A 26,916-nucleotide genomic window follows, 5' to 3' on the forward strand; every position below is an offset into this window, starting at 1 on the left:
ATTAAGTGTTAATAATTTTAAATAATTTTAAAACAAAATGTATTGTTTATAAAATACAATACGGAACTGAAGATAGTCACTTATACTCCATATTTATTGTAAATAATAATAATTTAATATAAATCTAGTAAAGATTCAAAAATAGTCTTGTTGTGTATTAAATATTAAACTATAAAAGTATAATTAACTATTTAAAATTGCTTGGTGTTTTTATCTAAAACTTATACACTTTCAATCTTTAAACAAGAAATACTTGTCAGAGTTTAGCCTTTCAAGCTAGCTTTCCTAGTTGTATCTTATGTGCATGTGGCTTATACCTTTAAATGTAAGATAAATATAAACTTAATGTCACCATTGGTAAAAAACAAGGAACTAGGAAGGGCAAGCATAACCATTAAATAATTTTAATTTTTCTCATTATTAATATTATGCAAAATGTCTACAAAAAAGTACTAAACAAAATATTTTCAATGAATGTGTAATTATATATTTACATGCTGAAAATAATTCTTTATTTTCCACACTAATTTTAATAATTTATAATAAAAAACTGGAGATCTATTTATATTACAGTTGGTTCAAATTCAATAAAGTCAACAAACTGTTGCAGATAAATGATATGAAAAGTTAATTCTGAACAAAATTGATGGACAATTTGAATTTTAACTACTTACCTATTACCTATAGAGCTATAGAATAAAGTTATGCGTCTATTTTTGATATTTTTAAATTTTTGCAAGAATAACCACGAGGGGACATAGTATTGCTTTTTAAATCCTATAATATTTATATTATATTTAATATACCAGATTTCCGCTTAAAGATGAGTACCCATAATTATTTGATAACAAAACCCGAACATTCCTTTCTTCTGTCATGAATTATTAATTAATTAATTAATTTAAAAACTATTTAACATTATTAACATTTTTGAAAATATTTCTTTTATATGATTTATAGTCAAAATAAAACAATTTTTTTTTTTCGTTACCATTTCAGTTTTTTAAATGACTACCTACATATATTTTTAATTTCATAATCTGAAGCAGAATATTTTAATACATACAAATTGAAATTTGCATAATCGCACTAGTAGTTGATGCATTATTACTTATAACTTTATTAGTAAGTACCTACTTAAAGTTAAGATAAACAGAGTAGTAGGTCAACATTTTGAGGGGTATCCTCATAATCACTTCAATCTGATCACCAATGTTTTAAATAGTTTAAATTCTTATAAAGTTATAACTTTTAAACTACTTTTCCGAGTTTAAATTTGTATAGGTATGTACTATGTAGGTACATTGAAATAGACCAAAAAATATTTTGCTTCAGAATATGAATTTAAAAATATATTTTACCATTTAAAAAAATAAAACGATAAAAAATTAATATTTTCAACAATTTTAATAGTTTTGGAATTAATTATTGGTTTATGAAATAAAAATCATTCTGTAATGAAGTGAATTTTTAGGGTAGGTAGGTATCTATAATTCGTACATGTTTATTAATTATTTTGATTTTTAAATAGGTATTTGCACTCAAAGTAGAAATTACCTACTAAATAAATTAGGTAGGTTGGTAGGTAACTCAAAAGAGTACCTAGGTATTTTATATACCGTTGTAACTTGCAGAAGAAAAGTAAGTACCTAAGTATTAAATAACTGGGTGTTAATAATATATTATGATTATTTGAAATTTTAAAAACTTAAAACACGGTTCTTCGATTACAATTTATAAGAAATTTCAAATAATTGACGACAGACGCTAGGTACATTTATTTAGATGATTTATACACAAAGAATTACTTAATCATAATTCACAGTAAAATATAGGTATAGGCGTATAGCCTGCCGTAAACGATTCGTATTACGTATTAACATAATAAACGTACCCTAACCTGTTTGATTATTCAGCAGTTACTCGTCATCAGGGCTCTATGCATAATGCATCTACAGCTATGTTATTTAGCTGTTTGCCTCATAATGATATATACTCAAAAAGCATAATCAATATTGTTCAAATATGATCATAGAACTACAGATAAACCACGTGTTTAAATTTTATCTTTCTGGATAATCTGATAATATTATAATTATAGTAACTACTGCCTGTTAACTGACTGGTTGTTGTAAATTGTAAAAAGTATTAAAAATTGAATAGGTATCGCTAAAACATTAAAAAATGAATAATGACAAACAAACTGAACAGGTTAAATGTATTGTGTTGGAAGGTTATGGCGGGTACGATAAAATAAAAGTAAGTATAAATACTAATACAGTATGGGTGCTTAAGTTATAAATAATTAGGTAGGTGCCTAATAAGTTTGTTTAAATACTTCTTGTAGGTACTCGTCATTAAATACTGTGACACTTGCTTACTTAAACTATTATATATATACTTTTATGTGAAAATGATTTAATGATTGCTTGGTAGGTACCTATTTTGTATATTATAATTAATTTGTTATAAATTATCTATCTAAAATCAAATATAATAATATTTTGGTTATTATTCAAGTTGATGTTTAAAAACTCACACATATAGGTATCTAAGATAATGTGATATAAATTATATTATATAAAATTTTTTAATGTATAAAAATAAAATTATATAAATTGTATCATTTAAACTTTTAAACATAATTTATTTTAGATAAGATGTCAACCACTTGAATTTTTAGGATCAACAAGTGTATGTGTTAAGGTTCAATTGTGCGGTGTCAACTTTAGTGATATATATACTAGACAGGGTTTTCTTCGTCAATTAAAAACTCCCCGTGTGCTCGGAGCAGAATGTTATGGCACAATAGAATCTATTGGAAATGAAGTGAACAATTTTCAAGTAATAAAAATTCTTAGCTATTTATTGTTATTTGTTATTTTTTATAATAATTATTGATTTGAAGTAGTGTTATTGAAATCCTCTATCAATTGTGTCATTCAGTTAAGTAACTGTAAATGTCAATATTTTATTCAATGTATTTATTAATACAAATTATATAGATAATATATTTCATTGTTACAAAAAAAAATTATGATAATTATTATTATTGTTTAGATATGTTGTCATATAGGTACAAATTCAAAACAAACTTTCATTAATTATGTCCTATAACTTTATTTTAATGAGGTTCATTTCTTATTGACTTTTTATACAGTATGGAGACCGAGTAGTGTGTTATGTTTGGACAGGAGGACTGTTTGGAGAAAAGGTTATAGTTCCAGCAAAAAATTGTTTTTTAGTTCCGGAGGGTATTAGTGGTCAAGACGCTGTTGCTCTACCAGCCAATTATTTGACTGCATACTTGAGTATTTTTACTATGGGTAATATACAACCCGGAGATACTGTTCTTATACATTCAATTGCGGGTATTAAGAATTTTAAAAAAGACATTTCTATATATGTATATATATTATTTATAAAGAATAGTACTTAATATCATTTTTATCATGATGAATTTTAAATCTGATTTTTATTTTTTAGGAGGTGTTGGATGTGCTGTAACTCAATTAGCAAAAACTGTGAAAGATGTAGTTGTTGTTGGAACTGCTTCAGCATCTAAACATGAACAATTAAAAGAAAATGGAGTTTCTCACGTGCTACACCATGAAAACTATGAGACTCTGGCTAAAAATGTATCACCACAGGGTTATGATTTAATTATAGATAGTATTGGTGGACCAAATATTGAGATTAGTCAAAAATTACTTAAACCTTGTGGTCGTTTAGTCATCATTGGTAGGTTACTTTAATTAAAATAGTATAAATAATATAAACTTTATATACCAAATAATGTAACACAAGTTACAACTTAACCTGTTAAGTGTAGTTTGCAATATAGGAGTATAGGATATATCTATGAAGTAAGTTTACTTGGCAAAGGTGGTTACAGTAGTCCTAAACGGGGGGAAGGGGCAATTGCCCCCCTTGTATCTGCCCTTGTTACTTGCTAATAGAAAATTATGATTAGAATAGAAAACTGATTACTAATATTTATTAATCTACTTAATAAGTTTATACTGTACAAAGCAGCGGTTTTCAACCTATTTGGGTCCATGGCTCTTCTGATTCTGTAAACCAAACAAGTGGCTTCTTTATAAATAATGATAATAATAAAAATTAAAATAAATAAATTGCTGTATTATTTTACTTTATTTATTGTACAGTGTAATATATTATTTAATAACAAAATAAATATGTAATTATTAATGAAAAGAATCTTTTTGTTTTTGAGCTTTTGAATAAAAAAAATGTAAATAATGGGGATGTGGTTTCTTTGATAATAATCCATAAAACCCCTGGGAGTCATGACACATAAGTTTAAAACCGCTGGTGTGTAAAGTATAGACTTATAAGTATGTTTAGTTAATTTAAAAACTAATAATTTATTTTCATTTCCTACTCATATTGAATAAAAATGTATTTTTTTTTTTTAAGGTGGAAGTTGTTATATTAATGGAGAAACATTACAAATTGTAAGATCATTAGCTATGAAGTGGCAAACAAAAAACTTGGTACCTCAATCAATGATAGAACAAAATATTACTGTTAGTGGTCTTCATTTGGGTATGCTGTTTGATTCTAACCCAAACAAAATTCATTATATCATGGAAGAATTATTTAAAATGTTGAAGAATAAATTAATAAAACCAACAATTCATGAGATCTTACCGTTTGATAATGTAAGTAAGAAAAATGTATACAAATATATGTTCACTATAAATCAGACTTAAAATTAAAGAGAGAATGTTTGTAAGTTTGTAATTACACATTTTTTTTTGTTTAGTAATGCATATTGTAGATAAAATTGTAAGCCAGTTTTGCAATTGATATGACGTAAAAGCAGTTTAGTAGTTTTTCTACTTTTAGATAATTAGTTATAAGTACATTTTTTTGGTTTTTAACAAAAAAATATATATTATAGGTCATTGTTTCTAAATTTAGAATAAATCTACAAAAACTTTCATAATAGTTACTCTTTACTATCATATTTGCTCAATTGTACAATAGTCACAGTTTTGCAATAGTTTGATAGTTAATAGTTACTATCGGTCTGTGTATATGATAATATTCTCATGATAGCAACTGTTGCATTTTACTATCAATGTGAGAATATTGTAGGTAATTTTTCTTAAATTTCAAATTTCAAAAAATATTTTTAAAAACTTTACCTAGTAAAATAAAGTAATAATATATTAAAAATTAAAAGTCATTTTTGATAATTAGTTATTTGTTATTATTAAAAATGTATTGTATATTTTGAAAAAATAACAAATAATACAGTTTTAAACACATTTTATGATGCCACATTTGATTGTACAAAGGCATGTATTGGTATTTTTTAAATATATCTGCAAATATTTTCATTTCAGATGTTTTCACATTTCACAAATATTCTAACCTTACTTACAATACTTTACAAGTATACTATACAAGATACAACTATTTTAACTGTATATTAAACTGAAAATTAAAATTTGACTTTTTTAGTTATATACAATATTTTAATAGTTAGATTAGGTGTAATTTATGTTTATGTTTTTAAATATTTTTATACAATTAAACAATTGTAATATTGTATTATTAAATTTCTTCAGGTTATTGATGCTCAAACAATATTAGCAAAGAGAATGAATTTTGGAAAAGTCTTATTAAAATTAAATCAATAACAAGAAAATATCTTCAAGTTTATTTGATTTTATAACTGTCATAAATGCATATCCGCTCTTTTCATTATATAATATAGGTATATTTTATTTTAAGTATTTATAGTTTATAGTTTTCTAAAAGAATAATCATTGTAATTTTAAAATTGGGTTATTTGTTTAATTTAATTAATAGATAATTAATTAATTTTTTATTTTTACATAATTTGTATAAAAAAAAAAAATTACATTCATCTTTAAAATGTAAGACTATAATTTTATTTGGAGGCCAATTATCTCTGTTCACTTTATTTCAAACTGGTTTGCTCTAAGTTAGAGTATGGTGTAGAAGTTCGCACCTCTACCGAGCCAAAGACCAACTACTAAGGTTGAAACGGGTTCAAAATAAATTTCTTTCTTATGCAGTTTTCTTATCGAAAATTGACCACAATTACTCACTTGTTTGTCAAGATTTAAATATGCGAACACTATCTCTTCTAAATGACTCCCTTAATGCTCCTATGTTTCTATCTAGCATCCAGTTCTGTATTCCATTCTATTCTACCAGAGATCACATTTCTGTTTAAGTTCCATTTTACTCTTCCTCTTATAAGTGCAATCACCCTATGCATTGTATGCTTTGAAATTTTAATAATGCGTTGTAACTGTTGCTTACTTCTTGGGCTACATATGTACATATATTATTCATATTTATAATTATTTTATTATTTCTGTCTATTTTTATCAAATTTAACTTTTGTTTAATTGCTATATAATTATTTAATATTGAAAATATTGTTAAATTTTTTTTTGTCAAATTTCCCATTTGGGAGTGAAAAAAAAAACTTAAATATTAAATCATATTTTATATTTTATATAATTATAATAAATTATGTTGGAATTGTTGTACACGATACATATTATAATATTCGTATGCAAGTTACCTGATCTCAAATACATTTGGAATGTAAGTGGGATATAATAATTCAATAAGTTTTGTTATGTAGCCCCTAATAGGTATCCATGAGATACTATACCTTCATCTAATTTCCTTCTACATGTTTAGATTTATAGAAAATTTTTCTTTAATTTTTATAGCTTACTGTAATGTCACATTACTATTGTGTATGTTAGTATATTAGATGATAATTTTTTTTTTTTTTTTTATTAAAAATCCTATTTATAAGCGATCTTAAAGCATTTTTGTAGTCTTCTAAAATAAATTGTATCGAGTTTATTAAAAAATTTTAAATGTATTCCTTGTGTAGTTGTGTATGCATATTAATTTTATATTCATATTTTATACATTTATAATTCCTATATATAATATATTTATATATATATTAATGTAAAATAAAAAATATTTATATATTATATATGTATACCAGCAAAGTTTTTCATAGTCAAAAATATCATTTGATTGGTACTTTTACATTTTTAAATGAGAATTTTACTTGGGTAAAAATCGAGTAACTAATAATAATAACCGTTAAAATTTAATAGTTATAATTATATCTATTAGGGTCTAAGTTAATAATACTATCAAAACAATAATTATAGATAGAAATTTGGGTGTGGGGGGGGGGGGTAAGTGCCAATACAAAAGTTTAAAAAAGAGTACATAGAGTTTCAACAATAACTGTATATTTGCAATTGTTATTCTTCAATGTAAAAATATTTCAGTAAATTAACATACTTTTCATTTTTTTTTTTAAATAATTACACATTTTAATAGTTTTTCACACTTTATTGCAGTTATTGGTACTTGTAATCATTATTTATGAGAGACTTATTGCAAGTGGTGTCTAATTAAATCAAATTATCTTAAAAACAATATAATAGGTATGTTAAATGTTGATTAATTTTTACAGAAATAGCATGTATGAAGAGCCAAGGGACTATTTAACTATTTATACTATTACATGAACATTCTTTATGTGCCATCTATATCAGTGTTTCTTAAACTTTTTGCAATGGTGACCTATAAATTTAATCTTTATTGGGTACGCAACCCCCTACTCAAAAAAGAAAAAAAAATTCAAGTATGCCATAAACCAGGGGTCGGCAACCCGCGGCCCGTGAAGCGATTTTATGCGGCCCGCAATTACAATTTATAATTAGTATAAAAATATAGAATACCACATTATGTATTTATGTTATTTGATAAACTGTAAATAAAATAAAGTGTATGGCCCGTGAAAATTTTTTTTTTTTTTTTGACCCCTGACACCAAAAAAGGTTGCCAACCCTTGCCATAAACAAATAATATTTTTATTATAGGTACCTAATCAATTTTATCATTCAATTTTTATAAAATATAATACTGAATAATAAGTACATAATAAATAAATAAAAATTAGTAAAATATGAAAATCGTAATCTTAACCGCGAGTCGCGACCCATGGTTTAGGAAACGCTGATCTATATTGTATAATAGGTAATAGGTACTGTTACCACTTACTTTAATATTATAACAGTATAACAACAGTCAACAAGTAACTGTTATCTGTTATGAGTTCATGATGTTATTAATATACCACTGGTACCTGCTTATAGTATAGTTAATTATGTAAATTATACATATGTTGATCACTAGAATCTAGTTTTAATCTACTTGTACTTACAAGTTAGAAATAATTTAACATTTTTTTATTTTTAATTTAGGTTAATATTTATCATTATTATTAGCTGAATACTTAAAATACTATAAGTAAGAGTTAGTATAGGGGTTTATATAGAACTACGTAATGTATCTATTTACATTCTACAAACTAAAATTTAATGTTCGAATTACTCTTAGGTTAAAAAAAAAGGTAATATTGGAATTGAACTCTATTCGATCATTCCACAAAACTAATAAATATTCATTTTAATTGTCACAATTGCTTATGTGTGTTAATTGATTTAGTATTAACAATGCCGTTATTACTTGCACAACGCACCTAATTAATTTGGAAATGAATAATATAATCATTTAGTTAAATATTTGTATACTATATTTTTGAAATTATAAATATGTGTCTTGTGGTTAAGATTAAAATTGTAGCTTTTCATTAATTATTTTTTAAATAATAAACATTTTGTATTTAAATTAAAAAAAAGGCCAAAAGTTCTGAAAAAGTATTATAAAAATATTATAGATACTTTTATTTTATCTGTAATCAAATAATTATTTTTAAATAGGTATCTTTTCTTTTTAGTTTATATAATTATTCCTATTTTCAATTTAATCACGTAAAATAATGAGAAAAAAAAATAAGGTGTATTTAGGATAGTCGTAAATATTATTATATGTGTTTTTTATATAACTTATACTCAACTACCAATTCAAAATATCTTGATAAAAAAAATATATATATCAGAAGAGTATAATTTATAGTTAGTTATGTCAAATAATATAAATATACTCTTTGTATAGAATCTAAGAAAATTAGAATCTATTGGAGTTGAAATGATAAAAACCAAATCGTCTTATTGGTAGAAAATCTTAAGAAATAAAACATAAGCCAGAACCTTTTTATAGTATTCTATATCTGTATTGGTATTACTCGGCGTTGCTCGGATTAAATTGTATTTTTCTCATATAACTCTGTTTTTTACAAATTTCAATTCTTTATTTTATCTCTTTAGAGGTTGCATTTTTAAAAATTCATTCTTAACGGATAACTACATTATAATTATAGCTATCTGTATGCCTAATTTAAGCCCCATTCATTCTGTGGTTTGAGTTGTACGTAGTGCTAGAATAGATCAGTCGACTGTCAGTCACGTTTTCTTTTTATATATTTAGATTAGTAGAGATTAATAGGTACTTATTATTAAGGTTTAATAACTTAATATCTGTTTAATTTTATACACCCTTATTGTTACTTTTTTTGAATAATTAAGGACTTTCCTTGTATAGGAATTTGTATAAATTAACCATCCCTCTTTCAAAATATAAATTCATAGCATAATATTGTATATTGTCATTATATATTTAACAGTATGTGTTATCGTCTTAATTCTTAATAAAAACGTATTGTAATATTCCTCCTGTAGGTGTATATATTATTATTTGTTTCAAAATATAACCCAGTGTTACGTGTAAATAATGTATAATAATTTATATTCGTCTAAGTTATTCCAAATATCCCTGAGAATTTTACTAATTAGATACCATATTTCCTTGAAAATATTAATATTATAGGTGTTTCGTATTGCTTTATAACAACTATATGTTAAGACATCAAATTTTCGTTGTAAGTACTGGATACTACTATGAATAACTCATTAGTAATTTGACATTTCCTAGTACTTTTCTCCTTGTTTGATATAAATAATATATTATGATATTCATAAGCATACGAAATAATATGATGACCTCATCATAATCTAATTCGTATTCACATTCAATATTGATCATTTAAGTGCTATATATAACCTCGCTTTCTAAACCTGCAATTTAATCAAATTTATCAAATTACCAACCGTATAAGTTATTTTTTTAGAGTTATGAAATTTATCTTCATCATAAACGCATGTATAGTCATGCTTATAGAGTAAATTAAAATATACCATTAAATATTAATATAATACTATTATACCTATAATAGGTATAAAATATTATTATATGGCTTAAAATTTATACGGCAACTCATTGCCGTAGAGTTGGTTTTTAATGATTTTATAAATAGGTATCATTATTTTGAAAAAAAGTTAACGATTTTTTGTGTGAACGATTTAAAAAAATGATATTTTATTACACTACTATACTAAGTACTTGGTACAATATTCGATAATATTATAAACAAATTAACCAAATATGTTTATATTTTGTTATTGTTTGAATAAATCGATGATAATTTCGATTGTTTATCATACTTAGGTATTACTGGTATTAGGTATCTATATTATTTTAATAACTACAAAATAATTAAATCGATTTCAGTTCAACTATCTTATCAAACAATACAGTTTTCTAGAATTTATTAAATTTATTTCTGATCTTTTATTAGTACCTATATAATATTCAAATAAAAAAATTTATTTTATTTTATTGAAAGTTTACCTCCATAACGGCATAATCAATAAATAGTATTATTGACATATTTACGTCATGTTATATGTGTGCGTGTGTGACAACAATTCAAAAAGTAGGTATACACTAAATAGGTATTAATATAATACCTATTACGTAGGTATCGAACATTTTAAATGGCCAACTCCTTTAAAAATTAAAAATGTAATATAATTATTAATTATATTAATCAACTATAAGATGACATAGACGTCATACGAGTAAAGTACCTACATGTTTAATCTATGAGTTAAGACTTGTTGTAGGATTCTGAAGTTAAAGCACTTAAAATGATGGGTATTCATGATGTAAGTGAGTAACTATAGTGATTATCACAAATGATTTATGTCATACGCCCTTATAAAAACAACAAAAGTTTTCAAAATAGATTTATTTTACGTACAAAACATGATGAAGACAGTGACGTTACAAAAAAGTTTAGGACCTCCGCAAAAATAAAAAATGGGCCCCTAAAATATTGTTATACTAAATATAAACTCTATCTAATCAAAGGTCCCAAATTATCATAGGCTCCCTCGCAACGTAGGGTCTGCGGGCTCTCAGTTACACCACTAAATGAAGTGTATGTGTATCAACAAACAAGGTAATTCAAAGTCATTCATTCAATGATTCAAAGAAGAAATGGATGTCAATACCTACCTGATATAAATATTTAATTATTTTAAATTCAGAGCAGTTATTATTTTTTTTAATGTATGTATATTATATAAATAGAAATAGAAAAATGTTAATGAATTTTTAAACAATTTTCTAAAAAATTTTTTTAATAATTTTTTTTTTTGTCAATATTCTAACTTAAAGTACGTATAAAAATATTGTGATTATACATTTTTGATATTCTTTAATTTAACAACTTATGAGCAACCTTTCATTAAATTTCCAATCATTTTTATCTAATGAATATTTTTTTATCAATATTCATTAAGAACTAAAGCTAAACAAATGAAAAATTTAAAATATCTATAAATAGCTATTTAAGTTAGCTTAAAAAGATTCAAAATATTTTTAAAAAAATATTATACATAGGAAGTGATCATATAAACATTTCGAGAATCTACGGACTATACGGTTATTCGTTTTCGAATTATACCATAGAAATTAATTTTGTCAAAAACGGAATCTGTGTAAAAATTTAATTTTTTTTTTTGTTTTTCTCGGTTATTTAAAAATACTAGAAATTTTTATTTTTTTTTTTAAGTATAAACTAGATCCAATTTTTAATCTTCAAAGTAGTTTTTTAACTGCTTATCGTATAGGTATACACGTATACATAAATGATAAGAACACATACATCAATAAAAATGTATACATTAATAAAATCAATACATTCATTGATCAGCTTTGAATCTAAAACAATTTATATTTAATATATCACTCCCTTATTTTTTCGTTTCTATCGTTTTGAAATTAATACATTTTATGTAGGTACTCGCTTAGAATCTAAAATTTCTGATGTATATATGTACCTACCTTAATACCTATAGTGGGTGGTGACGGTGGTGTAGAGTGTGTTTAATATTCACCCTATATTTCCACTTATGTTATTTTAAGTTAATAGTTTTGGCCAGGGCTGTATACCCCTACAGAATTTTCCCAAGTTGCTCACTTGCAACCATGGAAATTAGAAATGAAGGTAAAAGAGCTCGTGTTTATAAACATACGTAGGTATAGGTAAATAATAAATCGTCTAAAGTATGTTTTTCGTCGAATCTTCATTGTGTAAAATATAGCAAATATTGTATAATATTGTTTCAGTGACTAAATCTGTATACATAAATTATACAGGAAATCTCGCAGAGTACTGTAGAGTATAATACTGTATAAGAATTCTAAATATATATTTTTAGACTTTAAGTTAAAATTTGATTTAATTTAATATTCGTATATTATATAATATATCATGCAATCTACGTTTCAACGGAACCTAACTAGGAATAGATTTCACTACGCTTGTAGTAAATATTTTAGCTTTTAGCTAACCGTTCAATAGAAACAGTTATCTACTCATTTAACGTGGGATCCTAATGTAAACGGAAGAATGTGTGCTGTATTTAGTGTATTAGCTTTTAACTTTTCGAGATTATTTATCTGTTATTTATTTCGTGCATGTATATTTTAGATTTAGTCATACATAGTCTTTAGCCAAATCGGCACCTATGAGTGTACATTGTACGTGTATTATTATTTTATATTTTTATGACAGTTTTGTATACATTTCTCGTATAGTTACACAATAAACTATGCAACTGAAGTGGAAGTCATACTTTCGTGGTCTTTGCCTTTTTACCTTACAACTATATAGTGGTGATCGATACCACACGCAAAAAAGAAACTTTTTGTCAAGTAATATCATTTGTAGCTTGCATTTAAAATGTCTACTTTTCGAGTATTTATAGGTTTTAACTTTTAGCCATAAGAAAAATGAGTGAACGTATTAAAAAATGTTTTTCGTTCCGGTCTACCGGTAGACATAATAATATTAGTACATAATAATGAACCTATATAGAGATGGATTACTTAAATTATCAAGTACCTATAGTGCCTACCTATTTCCAACTATTACGCAATCAGTAAATATAATACTTAACAAATGACAATATACCTGTATCTATAATATATATCTAAGGAATATACGATACAATCGTGAATCGATTTAAACCGTGATGACAACACATTTTTGTAAGTAGGTATAATAATACTTAACAAATAACAGTCCAATATCGGATACATCACACGCCACTGGTCGCACTAACTATACAAAATGTATACATATAGGTAGTCCATGACAGCAGTACATAATTTTAAAACCATGACCCAAACTGGCAACTATAATATGTCAGGTATGACGTATGAAGTGTGTGCAGTGTACACATTTTTGTGTGCTCATATTATATCCCATACACCATCGTGTCACGCGAATAATAAACATCTCTGACACGATTATAACAATACGTACCTATTATAATAGTTATATAATTATACTGCACACTGCACAGCAGCACCATACGGCGCGTGATCCAAAAAATATTAAAATAATATTATATAGTCATATGTATAATAGGATTTCAATAAGTACATAGGTCGTAGGTAGGTTAGGTACTTATAATAGTGTTGTAAATGTTGAAATAATTGATAGTAGGTACCTATAATATCTATTATCGTATTTTAGATATAATATAAATTCGTCGTGACTTATTACTTTTTTCCAAAACACATTTAACAAAATATTAGTGTCATTGTATTTTTGGTTTTTTTTTCACGTAGAAAAAGTGATTAAATTTTTAAGAATGTCTAAATTGATCAGATACGCACCGGTTTGATAATAACCTACCAAGTGAATGTCAACATTCACCTACAGCCGCGATCACAGTTATTGACGGTCTTCTTTTTTCCGACTTTCGCAAAATATAATAAGCGTATATTACACCATAACACTATGTCTCAGCTATAGAGAGTTGATGGGAAAGAGAAGACGCGGAGAAAAATTGTTAAATACAAATTTCATTTTGTTGGAAATAACTTAGTAAGTAAAGTAAAATTTATGTTATAAATAACTTTTTCAACGTTTCTTTACGATTATATACTTATATTAAAAATATGATTAAGAAATTGAGAGAAGTTGAGATGGTTTTTAATTTTTTTAAATATAATTAAAAAAAAAATAATATCATACTATAGATAAAAGATTATAGATATAAGTAGATGTATATAAATAACTTATTTACAATTAAGTACTGATTTCAGAAATATCTATATACATAACCTGCAGTAATGATGTTTTGTTGAAATAGTTGATATTATATAAATAAAACAAGTTGATCTATTAAAATATTTCAGAAAACTTAATATAATCATATTCAAATTACTTGATTTTAAGCATTTCAGCATATTTTTATGTTTATGAGAAATCTAAAAAAAATCAAATCATTTATAACTAATTTATTATAATCTATATTGATCTCCATACAAAATATCTGTTAAACGTAAAACGATTCTATAACTAAATTTAATATTAAGTAATAACTTTGTCCGTTGTTAAGACCAACAAGTAAAAAAATAATTAATATTTAATTGGTAAAAAAATTGTAATCGAACTGTATTTGCTAACTTTCAATATACGATAGAGTATAGACTCGATAGAGTAATTCTCTATTCTACTAAATATAGTCCCTCATCATCAATGAATCTTTTCTTCAGTCATATAGGATCTATAAGTTATAACAGGTTACAAATTAGTTATGTATTCAGTTTCAGTTTAATGTGTTATTATACATATTTTACGGATAAATGTCTCGTTTGAAAATAATATATTATATCGATTTTATACGATGATATAATGATTAATTATTTTTTAATTGATGTGCAGGTAATAATATTATTATTTGCTATGTCAACCGCTTGACCTGTAAAATCTTCTCGATTATACCTAACTGGTACACACTACGTTGATTATTTTATATTTACCATTATTGAGTGCTACCGTATTACAAATCGTTTGGTAAGGTCACTATACAGATGCACTATAGATTCACCAAGTATCTATGCTTATCTGAATTTTTTTTTGTTAATAATAAGCTTATTTAAATTCAAACAATTAACAATTTTTAAGGACTATAAATTATTCTTAGTAGGTACATATACATTTTAATAATTCAGAAATCACTTGTTCGAATTTCAGATTAGATACGTCAACATTTTCATAAAAGTATTTCCTTAGCAATGTAACGATAGCGCCCTTTCCAGCCGTTGACTATAAAGGGTGGCTATCGTTACAGCAATTTACATGAAAAAAAGTTTTTATTTGGAATAATAAGTTTATATGACATAGAACACTCCTAGGTAATTTAAATATATATATATAATTTAAAATATTTTCCTCAAGTATAATTAATTAGTAATTAGTTGAAAATTCCAAAAATCAGGATTTAAATAAATTTATTACATATTAAAGGAAAAGATGGTGAGCATATTTGGTGAATCACTTTGTATAAATAGGTTTATAGGTACTGCGCAGTGCATACTTAAACTTACATAATATTGCATTCACCGATTCTTCGATCTTGTCATCTTGACACTAAACTTCGACCTTGACTTATTGTGATCGATGAGCATGCCGAAGCGCGTGGACGAAATTCGCAAACATCTTTGTCGTCACAGAAATATTTATTTGTAATTTGATAGTATATAATATTAATACATATATTTAGATTATTTTTATATTCCTTTGTTTATTTTTCTCCACGACCATCACAGTGTGATTACTCTTGGGAATTTTTTCTTTCAGTTCAGAATGTCTTAATTACTTTAAACTTCAATTTTAGATTATAATTATGTATATTATACATTTATTATGAATTATGATATTATATACCTACTATACTCCAACCTTCATGTCTGTAAGTTTACTAAAACTGCAGCTGCTTTTTGCATTTTGCGAAACAATATAAATATTTAGAACGTTTCGTCATGTTCGACGCCTATATTTTTGTTGAGAAATTACTCTATAATGTATTAAGCTACACTCTTTTCTGAAACTGAAATTCTAACTTCAAATCATTACCAAGTAAATTATTCATGCTTCATTCATAATCGTTTTTCAATACTCAATATTTCAGGGGTTGTTTCAACCCAACTTAACCGTGTTGAGGGATTTATAATTTTTTTAAACATACTTGTGTATAATTGGTATAATACTATTCAGTATAAAATTATATGTAATATTACGATATTATTCAATATATTAGTACTTACGCGTCTATTCCTAATACACGTAGGTAGTATAAAATACATTTTATTAGTTAACGCAATTATTATTTTAAATTGTCGTGTCATTTGACTTGACCATTTGTTTCAATTAAATACTGGCAGTTTCTTTTTTATTATTGATCAATTAAAAATAGTTAATTTTCTTATCTCCTAAAAGTCTTAACTTGTCGTTTGTACGTAAATGTGAAAAATTTTGGTTTCACAAACGTGTGGATTATCGTTTTTAGCAAACAGGTTTTGACGAATTTTAATTTAATATTGAAATAAATTTCTACATACTCAACTAGGTAAGTACATTTATATATATAATATATATAAATATTTAAATTCAAAATTTTTTTTAGTTTCTTTTGTAAAATAATAATATTATTCAGTTTAAACGAATTCGATTATTAATGGACTATGATGTTCAGCTATTTATTTATAATTTTACAGCTAGATTCAGTTATATAAAAACCATCACTACTCAATAATATTTGACTCTATTCTAATAAATTGTCCAATAATTATTAAAAGTAACATTAAACAACAAAATATTCTTATCAAAATAAATATATATTTATTATAGTTTAAGGTTTTTATCCAAAATTTCTGTTACGAATATTAGAATAAGGTAAATAATTTATACTGCTTCGATATACAATTTTCATAGAAAATGGAATAACAAATTATTATGTACATGAAAAAATCATTTTGAGAATTCGTGTCATTCCAAAAACAAGTGTACACGATCACCACGAGGAAATGAGGAAATGACAACGTGTTTCACTGAGTAAAATTATAATTATTAGATAAGTGATGCACTTAATCTAAATTCTTAACAACAGTTACTCAGTTGTGTTAAAGATTTTTATCTTTCACTGCTCAAAAAGTGGCTTTGACTTTTTCGAGTCTATTACATATCTGATTGACATCACGTCCCATTTCTTTACATTTTGAGGAGCATTCTCCTATCCAACTCGCCTCACCACTTCTATGAGACTATAAAATAAAAGTTAAATACGTTAACATGAATGCAAATAAGTATTAATGTGTGGATTTCTATTTTTTTGAAAACTCACTTCTTCAAGATCACGTTTCCAAACATTTCGACAGTGACCAGCACAAATAGGACAAGGCCTCTCAAGGGAATATCCACCGCATTCTAAGCAATCTAATGATACGTGTCGTTGCTCCCAGTTGACTCCACAACTAATTAATCAAAAATATGATTAGCCATTAACCATTTTATAAAAGAAAATGATAATACTCAATATTACGTCTTGTTGAACTAAATTAGTTAGTTATTATTATTAATTATGATCAATAGTACCATGATTAGATTAGTATTTATTTCTTTTTAATTATCGCGGAAAATTAATTATCAAATAATATATTATAATATGTTGATACAAATAATTTTTAGAGGTCACATTACCTATAGAATAACAATATTTTAAAAGGTGTCAATAAAAAAATTGAAATTAATGCAAATTATGATTTGTATTGTCAGCATTTTAATTTCAGTCGACTTTTTCTAATCAACAATAAATATTATTAAAATAATTAGAAATATTAAAAGGAGATGCTATTTATAAATGATAGCCTTTGAAAACAATATAATTGTATAGTACAATAATTGTAATGAACTCTAATATAACTGAAAATCTATATAGGTAAAATTATTTATAAAAATATATCAGCTTTTTAAGTTTAAAAAACTAGTTCAATTGGGTTTTAAAGTCAAAAAATTTATTTATATACTAGTTTAACTTGCACTACATACCGGAAACAATATTTAAAAACTTCTTTGAGTTCTTCTAAAGTTACTGCCTGCTCAATATCACTGACTAGATCGATGTTATCGAGCATTTTGTCATTAATGTTCATCAAGCTTTGGTTGTTCATGGACTGGACACTAGTAACTGACATCTTGTTGTTAATATTCTCAACTAAAATAAACAAACAAAAACTATTGTTAAACACTTTTTTTTTATTGATTTTTTTAATTGTATATATAATATATTATAATGAATGTTTAGATAAATAGGATGACAAAAATACTGTATTATTTTAGGTATTATTATTCATGTATGATTTTAATTGTAATAAATTAGAACAATGAGACCTAATATTTTTGTCATACCTGCAGAATTGCAGAGCAGAGACTTAAATGTGCAACAGATAAAATCTAATAAAATGAGAAATAAAGTAATAAAGATATTATTGAAATATTTTTATAAAATATACCTAACCTAAACATTAAATTATATATCATTTACGTATTTGTAAAACATCCGATGATCATCATCATCATTTTACAATTTACATAAAATTATTGTTGGTAAGTAGGTATGTCTATAATATAATTTTTTGAAATTTAAAATGTAAAAGATTTAAGTGGTAAACGATTGTAGGGCAATATAGGGGATCATACATTTTAACACGCAACGATTAAATATTGTGGCAATCGATAACATAGAACAGTTTAATCTTTAATCATTATACGAGGTCCTTAACAGGCAACACGTGTTTTGATTTTTAAGGCCGATCGTTGATATTTGACTATGCAGGATACAATGAGACATGAGTATAATATATTATATATACGTATTATGTATTATGTATACAGCATATTTGCGTGATTTTGGTACATTGGTTTTGCGACGAATGACAATGGCATTGTCATGCTATATTGTTTCTGATATATTTTTTTTTTTGGTATTCCAGAAAACAGACAATAATACTTATGAAAATAATTTATAAAAAAATTCAAAACAGCATTCAATAATTAACATATTATATAACTATGTTATTCAATATCGATTTATAGAAAAAATTTACCTATCTCTTTATGAATTGTGTATTAGAAATAATACCAACTTATGTTTAAAGTACTTAGATTATTAGTATAATGTAATACAATTTAATGTATAATATTATATATTATTTTATAAGGACAACTAGATACAACAATAATGGGACGACATTCTATTTTGATCATTTACCCCGGAAAGCATTATAATCCTGAAAAACTGGTCCGCGTGGCCTTCATTTAGTTTTACATTCGTAGACCGTTTTTTGTTCCTTTATACATAATAATGGCGTATTAAATAAAATATAAATTATTGTAAAGCAATTAACACAGTAGATTATTTTAATTTTGAATAAAGTAATATAATATTATATATATAATATAATACAAGATACAATTTTTGTATGAAAACTTATTCATAAAAACTTAATTAGTTTGGTAGTAGGTACTTAGTGATACTTCATTGATACATGAATTACCAACATTATAAAGAAATCACTTTAAATAATTTATTCTTAATTTAAAAAAAATTACTGTATGACTTTATATATTATTGAATTGTATTATCACAATTAATTGAATTACCTTTATGCATTTACTTTTTTTTTTTAAATAGAATATAAAATTTACAAAATTACAATGCTGGTGGTTCAATTTTATAGTTTCATTTTTTGAACAACTGTGAATTATCTTTGATTACCTACCAACTTATTAATCAGTAAATAACTATAATAAAATGCATAAACAAACACAGTTTAATGACCTGTCATATAAAAGACTCAGATATAGACATTTTAAAGAACTGTTCACCCCAATCTTACCTAATGCTTCTAAGTTGTTTAATAGTTTATACATAGTTTGTAGTATAATAATATTGTATATTTTTATAATATTATAAATTATGTATTATAATGTAATACACGTAAGAATAAAACGGTAGTTATCGTGGCGTATAAATTACTCATTACAGATTATTTTATATGAACTTTAACCTGTTTTTACAGTTTTATAGTTTTTTCGAATAAATAATTTTTTTAAGTATTAACACTAAAACCCAAATAATATATTTACACTATTTTAAGTTTATATCATATAAGTTATAACTTATAGTCCTATTTAAATTAATAAATAATATGCATCATCCATTTAGAATAAAAATTTAATTTATTTTGAAAAATTAACCGAAATATTTTATTCTTTGTGTTCTGGTAATTTTGATATAACAATAACAATATTAATCCTTTATCACTCGAAGAAGTTCTCAACCAACAAAACACTGCCAATATCTTCAAATTTTTTAAAGAATAGACTTAACCAAAAATATTAAATTCCTATAAGTAACGCATGCCATTTCTAACATTGTAATAATTAATTTTAGTTTGTAAACTAACCGTAAGCAAATAATCTATGTAATTGAAGCCTTAATGTTATTAAATAAACAAATAAATAACTATATTATTGTTTTTTACTTTTATATTCATAATTAATAATTATACACACTTGTTAGTTGTTTCATATTTATAACAAACCATAGTTAATATATTGTACACAATGAAATATACTAATGTTATAATATCGGTATTATCACCACCTACAGTCCATCATTGTAATTTGTTATATTATTTATTGTATATTATTACAGTATTAACTTGTTGATAAATTGTTTTAAAATTGTTCAACATATTATATTGTGTTATTACAAGTGTTATTGGTATCTATATTAAACAATATTTATATAACCAAGTAGTACACAATTCTTTCTGAATATATAGCATTTTTTTTTAATGTATTGCATAATAATTTAGGAATTGCATTTATTACCTACCTACACGTGTAATGTAATACTTGATATCAAGGCACGTTAATCAATACAGTATAATATTAACACACCGATTTTCCTAGTTGATCTATATTAAAATATAAGATGGGATATTTTATATATTTTTATTTTATGTGCTCAAATTATTTAATGTTTGATAGGCCTTGTCAAATAAGACATACTATGCTAGTAATGGTTTCAGGGTATCCGTATTCCAGTGACCATGGACAGGCTGACACTGAACGTAACAACTTAATTACTAATTAGTAATAACTAGTAAGTATATAATTACACTAGGAAATTTCCGCATTTCTAAAAGCAAATCAAAATTGTTATGTTTTCTTTCAGTTTTGTTTACTTGAATAAAAAGATAATAAAATGGGAGAAAGCATTCATACTGTAGTAGTTGATAACTTTAAGTCTTTTGAAAATTCGTCGAATTTAATAAGTTTTTTAATGGTTTTCTTGGAATAAGTTAATTTTTAACGAAAAATATGCGGAAATTGAGATCATAATTTAGACATGGTTTTATACTTTTATAAAGCTAAATAACCTTGGACATGTATAGGTTGGTTGGTGGTGTTAATGTACAACAACAATATAATATGCACGTGTCATCTTGTTTGGAAATTGAATATCTTATGTATTGTATATTTTACCCTGGGTGTAATTTATGAAAATAAAATAGAAATATAACAAGGTATAGCATAAGTATAATATTTTATTTTATTAAATTTTATATATTTTTATACATAACGTTATTTTCATAATGAAACTTTTTATCATGTACCTATTTATAATTTATGTCTTTCGATGAAATAATAATTTTTATTGTTTTACAGATTAATTTATTATAACATTCATAATTTTATTAAACTTCTTTAAAACTCAATTCTTTTATAAAAACCCTAAATTTCTATAAAAAATATTTTCTAAAATCTAAAAATATTTATTCTAATATTCTGTGACTGAGACAGGAGTAACAATGTTCTTTTCTTTTATTTATAAATGTACTAGGTGCCTAGTCAATTTTCATTCGGTAAATACAAATAAACTACATAGTGGTGAAGTTATCAAACCTAATTACGCTATTAGAAAATATTTTGTTCTATCTTTAAATGCAATACTGTTGGGTTTATAATTCTATCTGTACTTATATTATGTTTATGTTTTATGATGCTAAAAAACCCGTTCGCGCTATATTTCCTTATTATAACTCCTACCATTATGAACAACTGCATATCTGGTTTTTCGTTATACGTCGGAGGAATTCCCAGTATAATCTTTTTAATTCTCAATACATTAAAAATCTTGTCTGCTGGAATATCTATACACGAGAGTTGCTGTTTACAGAACTGACCTTCCGAATCAATAATAATATTATATTGGATACATAAAGTAGACTTCAAAATATGTCGGAATGCCCGATTGATGAGTTTTTAATTCATAACTAATTTCAGTCACTACTCTCCCAAATAACGTTTATTTCTATCATTATTTGCTTTATTATTTAGTAGATAAAATGACTATAAAAAACACTACAAATAACTTAAATTGATACCTAGCTATAATTTAATTAATTATTTCATGTTTGGATAAAACAATATAAATATTTTTCTACAAATTCGAGCCAAGTAGGTACTATTTACTTTTATTAATTTTATGATGTATTATTTATTTATTTTTTTGTTATATTTCTCATTGATATACTTTTACAATTATAATTATGCACAATAATCTTAAATATTTTTAAATTTAAATATTTAAATTGATCGTAAATGTTGTAATTAATTTTGATAATAAAATAAGTATTAATACAATTAAAATTAAAATTAAAATATGTAAGTATACCTATCATTAAGAAAGATTTATTATATTAAGATAGATTTTATATTTACTATTGGTGAGAAACGCAAGGTTAAGTTTTGAACTTGATATAACGGGCTTGTAAATGTGAATTCCTCTAAAGTAGTGTCATATTATATTAATCATAGTAGGTATACCTATTTGTTGATGATTGTTGAATTAGTTAGTAGTCGTGTCATTGAATGAAAAACATTCTTCGTTATTTTATGGAATCAATGTCAAAACTTCATTTGATTTGACACGTTTGTTTGGACAGAGGATATATAATATATGGTAGTAGCATACTTTATTTCTTAAGCCCATCAATTTGTAGATACTGGATATTTGTGTCGAAAGATATCTGCATTATTATGATTTTATTTTTCCTTGAAAAATATTATGTTTTAGAATACTTGAAAAGTTAAAAATTGATTATATTTCCCATTTATTTGTGTAATAAATTTTATAACACGGTCCACATAAAAAATTAGTCAATGACACCACAATAATTTGTAAATTGTATTGCATTGAGCAGAACTAGCCAATAAAATTAATGACGACAATATTATTCAATATATGTATAATATAAGGAAAAATTATGAATTTTTTTCGATAGATAAATTTATGAAAAATTAATATACTGACGACACATAACGCTGTGCAACTGCCATTTTGACTAATTCTGCATATTGTGCTAATGATAATGATGATAATTATACTGCATAATGCACATGTGTATGTATAGTGCAGCTTTATCAGCTGATACTTATTTTATTGTTTACACTAGTATTGTTCATTTCATTAGGTAACCTAATAAATCCACACCATATGTAAAATATTACTAGTTAGCAGTTTTTGTAAAATATATTTGAGTAAAAGTATTCAAATACTTTTTAAATGCTCAAATACGTATTTTAAATGCTTTTGGAAAAAATTGGTACTTGAACAAAATATTTTTAATATTTTTTCAATGTATCTGTACTTATTTAAAATCAAAATACTTTTATTTTCGATTTAGTCATATGAAATAAAAAAAAATATTGTAAATATAATATAATATAGTCGCATAAAATAATTAATTTTTGTCTTTGAATTTTGTATTACCAAAAATTTAAATACCTCCTAAACAAAACACTTGAGTAATTTATAGTTACGCCAAATGATATAATGTAAAACGATTTTTTAAATTAATATAAATCATGAAACGCTAAAACAATCTGTTCAGTTATTTAAAAGTAGCGTAATTTTTTTTATTAAAAAATTGAAAATGATATATATTGATATAATTTTTTTGAATTTTGAATACTAACTCAAATACCTTTTTAGTAAGTATTCAAATGCATTTATAGTAAATATCTGTATCACTTAGTAATAAGGAAGTAAAGAAGTATCTTTCACAAAACTGTGCTAGTTGAAAACCATAATAAATAAAAAACAATATGTTTACTTTATCTGTTAAGTTTCGTATCTTAACTGTTGGAACTGAAATATTAGATATAATATTCACCGTTTTAGAAAGTGCATGATAAAATTGATTCGAATTGCATCGTTTTTGGGACAAGACAATAAAGCATTCATAATGTAACACATAGGTAAGCGTTTACATGAACTACTAGACCAAAACTATTTTTTAATATATTTATATATACAACATACCTACTGGTATTTTAATATGTTTCAATTATAAACTTTGTTGATACTATATCTTTTTTTGAAAAATATAACTATTTATTACAATTGCTTTAAAATTAATATTTGCTGAGTATTTATTTTTTGGTATGTTGATAAGATCTGATTTTGATTTCTTTAATAAACATTAAAGGAAGGTCATTTATGTTTATGTTTCACATATTAGAAGCTAATAAAGCCTTGAAGTTAGAAATGTTTTTCTCGTGTTTTTAAATATAATCGAGAATATAATATTTCTTTAGTGCCTCTAAAAATAGAAGAGAATAGTGAATAGGACTACTATTTTATTTACTTATTTAATAAACTACGACTACCAAAGTTTGTATGCACACAACAACCTTGTTGTGTCGTCTACTTACTCCAACCCATATTGTATTATATGCATGCAATAACTACCATATAAAATTTAAAATTAAATTTTTTTTCAAAATAATTTAATCATAGTCATTTTATTTTTTAATAAAAATTCATTAAAAATAATCAACCAAGGTCTTTTTGCAGCTTATAAAATGATAAAAAGTTATTTTTTAACTAGAATAATATATGTTCTTAATATTAAAATAAATAATACAATTATGTGTATCTCAACTATTCAAATAGTATACATGAATATAAATTTTAATATACTTATTCGAATAATTATAATTCATTTTATCAATGTGATTTAGTTTTGATAATATCGTTATTTTCAATTTAAAATTTTAATGTTAGGTAGATACTTTAAGGTTAAATAAACTCATAATATTGCAGATACATTATTATAATTTATAATACAAGCAATGTGTTATTAAATAAAATTGAAATTATAAATTTAAAATGTACCAATAAATTGCATAATAAATATTATGTAGGATGAATGTATGATATTATGAAACATGAAATAACTAGGTAAGTGAATAGGTAGTGTTTTAAGAAATAAAAATAATTTCGTGAAAACTATTGAAAAATAATAATAGAAATATTTGAGTCCTAAGATTATGCTAACCAAATTTTATTCACGCAATCACGTATACATACAAACTATGTATGATGTGCTTAAAATTATAATGAAACGATAGCAATACAAATTTTTAGCTAGGAATTGTTTACTCCACATACGAGTATGTGTACGAATTATATTTTGTTTTTTAGACACATCATAATAATAATATTAACATATACATTACTGAGGTAATGTAGAATACTTACATTTAACTCCAAAACGAAAACAATGAATGAAATTCGACTACGGCAGTTTGTTATTTTAAATTTCAACCACCGCGCTGACGTGTCGATAAACGTGACGCTAAAAATTCTTAAAAATCGTAACGTTTTATGTACCCTTTGGGAGAGGATTTTTAACAATCTCGACGATACTATATATAATAATGCGTTATATCAAAAATAGATACTTTACGAACGCGTTTTCGACTGTAGTGATAAAATTGATCGACGCAAAATTATTGTATAATATTTTAGGTATCTTGATAGGTACCGACCGAAAAAGGAGAAAACTTGGGTGAAATAAGGCCGACAGGAGTGTTGAAAAACGATCGATCGAACGATATTCGAACACTCTTCTTCGGATCTAATTAAGTCGGGCAAGACGACGTGCGTGTATATCTACGCGGTCAGACGGTCGTTGGCATACTGAATACTAATACTAACGTCTGGTTTGACGCGGCGTGTCGCTCGGTGATCGGCCGGCCTATTCGCAACGATAGCGAAAACGTCACGCCACGGAGATCGGTAGATACCATGACGTATCGACGCTACGCCGATTGAGCGCATGCGCGCCGGTAGTCTATAAGCACCTTCGTACAGAACCGTGGTAGCATGCCCACCACACAATTATACCAGTCTTGGATAAAACCGATGTTTATAGTCGTCAGTTCCGGGAAAAGCCACAGTGTCTTTAGATGACCTTCGTGTCGGCGGATCTTCGTTATACGCGTCTTTCTGTTATTGTGCGGATCGTAAATAAAATGTAAAATTTTAGTCGTATTATCCTGATCATACCAATTACCAAATACCTATAATATCTATTGTACCTATATATACAAGCGACAATTCGATTATGCTTTTATGAGTAAATTAGATGAACTTAAAAGTAAAATAATATTACAACCGTTCTTCTTATCCAGCTTAGGTTAGGTTAGGTTAGGAAAATTGTTTTTAAAATAATTTATTATATAAGCACAGACAATAAAAGCAACATTTGGAGGGATATAGACTTTAGAGTTAGGATGTGCGATTATTGTATCAAGGGCATTTAAAACGGTTTCAAGCGATCAAT

General features: G+C 25.1%; 2 protein-coding genes across 6 annotated transcripts in view; one reads left to right on the forward strand and one right to left on the reverse strand.

Annotated features, from left to right (window-relative positions):
• The first annotated feature begins 1,534 nt into the window (after positions 1-1,534).
• Positions 1,535-7,850, forward strand: LOC114120012 (synaptic vesicle membrane protein VAT-1 homolog). 4 transcript variants are annotated; one of them, XR_007603662.1, is made up of 7 exons: positions 1,544-2,259; positions 2,656-2,844; positions 3,161-3,371; positions 3,487-3,741; positions 4,441-4,685; positions 5,601-5,749; positions 7,520-7,850. XR_007603662.1 is itself a non-coding variant. In XM_050199048.1 (6 exons), the coding sequence occupies exons 1-6, from the start codon at positions 2,185-2,187 to the stop codon at positions 5,670-5,672; spliced, it is 1,002 nt and encodes a 333-aa protein (XP_050055005.1). In that variant the 5' UTR covers positions 1,535-2,184; the 3' UTR covers positions 5,673-6,564. The 4 variants fall into 4 exon arrangements, 2 of the variants coding, with proteins under 2 accessions (XP_050055005.1, XP_027837574.2); XM_050199048.1 differs by lacking the exon at positions 7,520-7,850 and having other exon boundaries at positions 1,535-2,259; positions 3,161-3,326; positions 5,601-6,564; XR_007603663.1 differs by lacking the exon at positions 7,520-7,850 and having other exon boundaries at positions 1,540-2,259; positions 4,441-4,848; positions 5,601-6,564.
• A 9,180-nt stretch (positions 7,851-17,030) lies between these two features.
• The window catches only part of LOC114119659 (protein pinocchio), a 35,150-nt gene continuing 25,264 nt past the window's right edge, over positions 17,031-26,916 (reverse strand). For both annotated transcript variants that reach the window (XM_050201098.1, XM_027981298.2), the window contains exons 3-5: positions 18,260-18,425; positions 17,556-17,685; positions 17,031-17,475 (exon numbers count right to left, since the gene is read on the reverse strand). In XM_050201098.1, the coding sequence (XP_050057055.1) occupies positions 17,359-17,475; positions 17,556-17,685; positions 18,260-18,425 (413 nt within the window). In that variant the 3' untranslated portion in view covers positions 17,031-17,358. The remainder of the gene's footprint in view (positions 17,476-17,555; positions 17,686-18,259; positions 18,426-26,916) is intronic.

This window comes from Aphis gossypii, chromosome 2, assembly GCF_020184175.1.
Source record: "Aphis gossypii isolate Hap1 chromosome 2, ASM2018417v2, whole genome shotgun sequence".
NCBI lineage: Eukaryota > Metazoa > Arthropoda > Insecta > Hemiptera > Aphididae > Aphis > Aphis gossypii.

Bases quoted from the DNA above. Each gene is read 5' to 3' on its own strand.
- LOC114120012 (XM_027981773.2), top strand. From the start codon at position 2,185: ATGAATAATGACAAACAAACTGAACAGGTTAAATGTATTGTGTTGGAA. The intron at 2,260-2,655 runs GTAAGTATAAAT...AATTTATTTTAG, and splicing joins GCGGGTACGATAAAATAAAA to ATAAGATGTCAACCACTTGA. The intron at 3,372-3,486 runs GTATTAAGAATT...TTTATTTTTTAG, and splicing joins TCTTATACATTCAATTGCGG to GAGGTGTTGGATGTGCTGTA.